At 43.1% G+C, this 5,000-nt stretch overlaps 1 protein-coding gene across 5 annotated transcripts in view; it reads right to left on the bottom strand.

Moving 5' to 3' along the window:
- The window catches only part of adam22 (ADAM metallopeptidase domain 22), an 83,517-nt gene that overhangs the window by 12,768 nt on the left and 65,749 nt on the right, over positions 1-5,000 (bottom strand). For all 5 annotated transcript variants that reach the window (XM_054741398.2, XM_015950615.3, XM_015950617.3 and 2 more), the window contains 7 exons: positions 4,902-4,982; positions 4,747-4,797; positions 4,607-4,670; positions 4,422-4,527; positions 4,230-4,349; positions 3,903-4,071; positions 2,024-2,135 (listed from right to left, as the gene is read on the bottom strand). In XM_054741398.2, coding sequence (XP_054597373.2) covers positions 2,024-2,135; positions 3,903-4,071; positions 4,230-4,349; positions 4,422-4,527; positions 4,607-4,670; positions 4,747-4,797; positions 4,902-4,982 — 703 coding nt within the window. The remainder of the gene's footprint in view (positions 1-2,023; positions 2,136-3,902; positions 4,072-4,229; positions 4,350-4,421; positions 4,528-4,606; positions 4,671-4,746; positions 4,798-4,901; positions 4,983-5,000) is intronic.

Here is a 5,000-nt window from a genome sequence, read left to right as displayed (position 1 = left end):
TGCGACCGGGAGTCCTGGCCTTCCAGATCAGCTCATTCTCCACACCAAGCTCCCCTCAGCGCCGAGTTTAAGCTTGGTTTATGCATGACGCATTTACTTTCCGCTTGGTGATGCGGCTCGCGGATGGAACGCGCTTCACAACTCGCAGCGTTTATGGTTCATGCGGCTCGTCTCTGCGGTGAGCCAATATTCTCCCAAACTGTAGGGGGCAGCATGGAGCTCTACGGCATGCATCCAACACTACACCATAGTAGAAGTAGAAATTACTGTTGTTTACAACATGGCATTCCAGCATTTTTAACAGCGTCCTCGTCTTTTCCGACAGTGCGAGCTATTTCTCTCCAAGAATTATTAACAACATGTTGATCACGGTGATCTCTGAGAGCTGAATCATACAAATGTCTGTATTTACCAACCTCTGCCATACTAGTTCTTGCCACTCCGCCATGTTTTTCTGCGTCCGACCATCCACGCGGTTAGAAAATTTCCTAGGTGCGCGGCTGTGGAAATTTTGGGCCGTGTGGAGGCGCAGTGGAGGGGCGTGGTTGTTAAAATGACGCGATTTTGCCACGCGGAGCCGTGCGGACCTTGCGGACGCGTCAAGCATAAACCAACATTTACTCAGCTATTTGCAGATGTTGAAGCCCAGAAACAGAGATTCTAGCCGCTCAGTAATGTGTTCACGACTGAAAGAGAAAGTTTTCCAACTAACGTCCAGACAGAGCTGATATAACTCCAGCGAACAGCGACACGCTCAAACCAGCACGACTCTGTGGTTGTGTTTCCTCCCCGACACACAACAACGTGGTCAAGCTGCTCAGACATGTTCATCAGCACAAACCTATGTGAGCACCTGTTGTCATCTAATGTTGTCATTATTATGATGAAGATGAACAAAACAACAGGAGTCTCCTCCTCAGCTCAGATCAACCCCATGATGCAGGTATCTGGCTGGAACAGGTGAGCATCACAGTAAACCAGTGGAGCAAACTGAGCTTTAAATATGTTGGTTTTATGCTCTTTTTCTGCTCCAAAACAGGAAAGTTAACAGGTGAGATGTTGCATTTTCATTTAAGATAAAATGATATTTTTATTTTGTTGTTGGCCCGTGAGAAAAGATTTAACCTACAGTAAACAGGAAGTGGAAAGGCTGCAGGTAGATGAATAGAATAGAAAATCCCTTTATTGTTCCTCAGTGGGGAAAGCTAGATGTCACAGCAGCGATGACACGTATTACAGGAGAAAAAAAGGAGAATAAAAAATAAGAAAAATGAATAAACAAGAAAACATAAATCCTGAATAGATTTTTAAAATGCTGATTATACCACAAGTAATGAATACCACTGATGCCTTTTATTTAAAACTGACTTGCTCGTGTGTAATTTGGTTATTCCACATTCAGTGTTAATGCAGAAATAAGTTTGTTTCCAAATTTAAAGGTTCAAAATTGCATACATGTTGATAAAGAAAATGTGCAAATTTGTTGTCACTTTTTCAAAAAATATTAAGTTCGGCACTCGACTCCGTCCCAGAGTTTCATTTCAGCCCCGTGTGAGTTTGAGTTTGACACCCCTGCTCCAGATGGTGTAACCTTGACTTTGCAGCTCTGGCGTTTATGAAAGGTTACTGTGTCAATTCAATGGTGAAATTTGACCCTTTTGACTCATCACAGACAGGAAGAGGACCAGAAAAATGACAAAGACGAGACAAACGGTGAGAAAGGAACTCAAATTCTGACCTCGAGTCAATCCGTCAAAGAGATCAGCCTGTCGACAAAGAATGAGCGTGAAGATAATAACAACCAACAGGATGACGTGCGTGGTTCAGTGAGTCCAAACATGGCAGAAGGTTTGATGAGCAGACGATTTAAAAACAGCAAAACATCAGTAAACAAATGGTGATAAACATGTGACTCGGCAAAAGATAAAAAACAGAATGAGCGGAAGAAATCAGAAACGTTTTAAAGAGGCACAGGTATGCAGGAAGAAAAACCAGCCGAGTTTTAGTTCGTTTAAATCCGTACCTGAATCAGGTGAGGTGTGTCCCTCCACAAGAAAACCAAATGGAGACCTGGAGTTACAGTCGTCTCCGGTCCATCCCAGGTAACACACACACCTCAGCTCGTTACTGCACACCTACAGAACGCAAATTCAAAAAGGAAAAAACACGTTTCATTTAGCTTTTATACATGATCAGCAAACATTTGTAGAATCTGTGAAGTTCATTTTGATTTATGTCAAGTAGCAGTGTTTTAGAATTATATTACAATAGAAAGTCGAATATTTTAAACTAATGCTAGTTTTTGTAAAGGTTTTCAAGTCAAATCTCAAGATTTCTACGTAAAATAAATTAAATAATGTGTTTGAAGCTTTTATTTATGGTCTGAAAAAAATTAGATGTAGTTCTGCCACAAGATGGCACTTAGGGCTGTGTTCAATATATCTGAAGTAGCTACAAAGTAAACAAAACACTTCAAGGAATAAAACGCAAACATAACATGTTCAAATGAAGTGAAATATTCAGAAATCTGTTTGGACTGAAGTATTTTTTCAAACTCATATCAAGTTTATGAATTGTTTGCATTTTTATTCTCTGGCAAAAAAAAAACATTTTAAATGTGTCAAATACAATAACACACTTATTGTAACCAGTGTGTTTTCCCATTAAGGTTATTATTGGGGTCTTGTCCGGGATCATATAGCCTTTTCTATGGCCAGTAAAGTTCCAAATCTTGCTTCATTTGGCATCAATGGGTTAATTATAATTTTTTTTTTACCATTTGGATGAAAACCATCCATCCATTCTCTTCTTCTTATAGGGAGCCCAAGTCACGCCCATCTAATTCTGGACCATGGCCCCCCAGAAAAACAAAAAAATGAATGCAAGTCAACGGGGCTTAAAGTGCTATTTTCTAATCCTGTTTGTTTTGTGCCATTGATTTCACATATGATGTCCGTGATTTTTAAAGATGCATTTTGATTCCAGGAAAGCACTTCTTTTCCAAATGGGGGGAAACATTATTTTAAGTTTTTGTGAAAATACATCCAGGACTACAAAAGCACATCACCAAACTGACGTCATCGAACAAGACACAAAGAAAAACAGAGGGAAAATGGCTGCAAGTTCAGCAAACTTCAAATCCTTCCTTCAGGAGGAAAGAACCACCATAAACCTGGCCATGTGGTAAGTAGCAGCTACGCTGGGGGGAGGAGATTAGGTGGTGACGTCATATATGCGACGTACCGACGTCTGATTTTAGTCATGCTAATTACGAACTTTTACAAGCTAATAAATCTCAAATTACGTGACTGGCGGTGGTCAAAACAGACACTACTTTTCATTTAAATTGGAGAACAACATATGTCTGATTCAGAGTGTAATATAAAGCGGATTAAATAGCTTTTAGACCGGTTTAGGGACCCATGAGCCGACTGAAAAGGGAGGAGACACTCCGGGGTCGAGTTGCAGGGCCAGCAGCCTGAGGAGAGAGGCCCAGACTTCCCTCTCCCAGCCACTTGGGCCAGCTCCTCTGGGGGAATCCCAAGATGTTCCCTGACCGGCTGAGAGACATAGTCCCTCCACCGTGTCCCGGGTCTCCCTTTAGGTCTCCTTCCAGTTGGACGTGCCCGAAAAACCTCACCAGGCAGACGTCCAGGAGACATCCTAACCAGATGCCCGACCCACCTCAACTGGCTCCTCTGGATGCGAAGGAGGATGAAAACATTACACAAACACCCTAAAAGTACCCTAACGAATAATTTAACCAACTGAGCAAACCTGAAAAACAACGTCCTATTGTAAGTGATGACTAATAAAAATTGTGTTTATTGTATTTTTTAGGCCTTTTACGACCAGCTGACCGCTCAGATTTGTGCTTGTGCGGGCGTGGCGCTGTGGCGTACCCCGTGTCCGGAACAGACGGTCTTGTCGGTAGTCCCAGGGCAGGTGCTGAAGTTGAACTGCTGAACCGGGAGGCACTTGTGATTAAAACAGATGCTTTCTGTTCCACAGGCTGTCCCATCCTCAACGTATCCCAGATCCGTGTCTCCATCGATCAGCACGTGACCACCGCTGAACAGGAGACATGATCGTGTCACTCACTGGCATCACTGGCTCTCATTTCTTGTTTGTAGGCATATTGTTGCATACATTTCAAAATAAAAGTCATAAAAACTAGTTGCATTGTAGTTAGTTCAGACAAGACATTTACATTTTATATCGTTGAGTACCTGCAGTCCAGAGAAGCACTGTGTTGGGCTACTGAGAAAGAGGTCAGCCCTCCCTGGAGCTCCCCCAGGCGTGGGGCAGGTGAGATGTTGGAGCACAACAGGTAGCCACAATGAACATCCCTGAAATAAAGCAAACACAAGTCAGGCAAAGACAAACCAAACAAAAAGCGTTTGTCTCAGAAATAAACGTACTGCTTGTTACACTGGATCCAGGTGTCGTTGAACCTCCCGCAGTTTCCTTTTTCTGTCCCTTCGATGTTCAGCTTCTCATAGCAGAACTTATCAGCTGCCGTTGCCTCTGCGGGAAACATGGCTCCAGACTTCAAACACAACGCTTCGCCAGGTTTTATTGACACAGGTGCATCTCAGACACTTACTCTCTCCCCAAATGTACTTGCACTGGGTGTCTTTGGTTTTGCACCTTCCATTGAAGCAGCGGCCCTGGAGAAGAAACGTTCACAAAGGTGAGAGCGTTCAAGAGTTTCCGCGGCAGACAGTTAGAACTTAAGCTTCTTACTTGGTCTTTTTCACACGTGTAACCGTCCATCTTGTGCACATTTGGTGGACACTGAGGAAAAACAATGACATTCTCAAAATATGATTATAGGTACTGAAATTACTGGAATGTTATGCAAACCCCCCAAAACACAGTATGACGGAGGCCACGCTCACCTGGCTGGAGTTGCCTGTGCAGTGTTCTGGGATGTCACAGTCGTTCACTGCATCTCTGCACACAACCCCCATCAGCTCCATCTGCAGCAGCACACAATC

The sequence above is a fragment of the Nothobranchius furzeri genome, chromosome 5 (genome assembly GCF_043380555.1).
Source record: "Nothobranchius furzeri strain GRZ-AD chromosome 5, NfurGRZ-RIMD1, whole genome shotgun sequence".
Classification (NCBI taxonomy): Eukaryota; Metazoa; Chordata; class Actinopteri; order Cyprinodontiformes; family Nothobranchiidae; genus Nothobranchius; species Nothobranchius furzeri.
The sequence above is the reverse complement of the archived record's forward strand: the minus strand, read 5'-3'. Positions and strand labels throughout refer to the sequence as shown.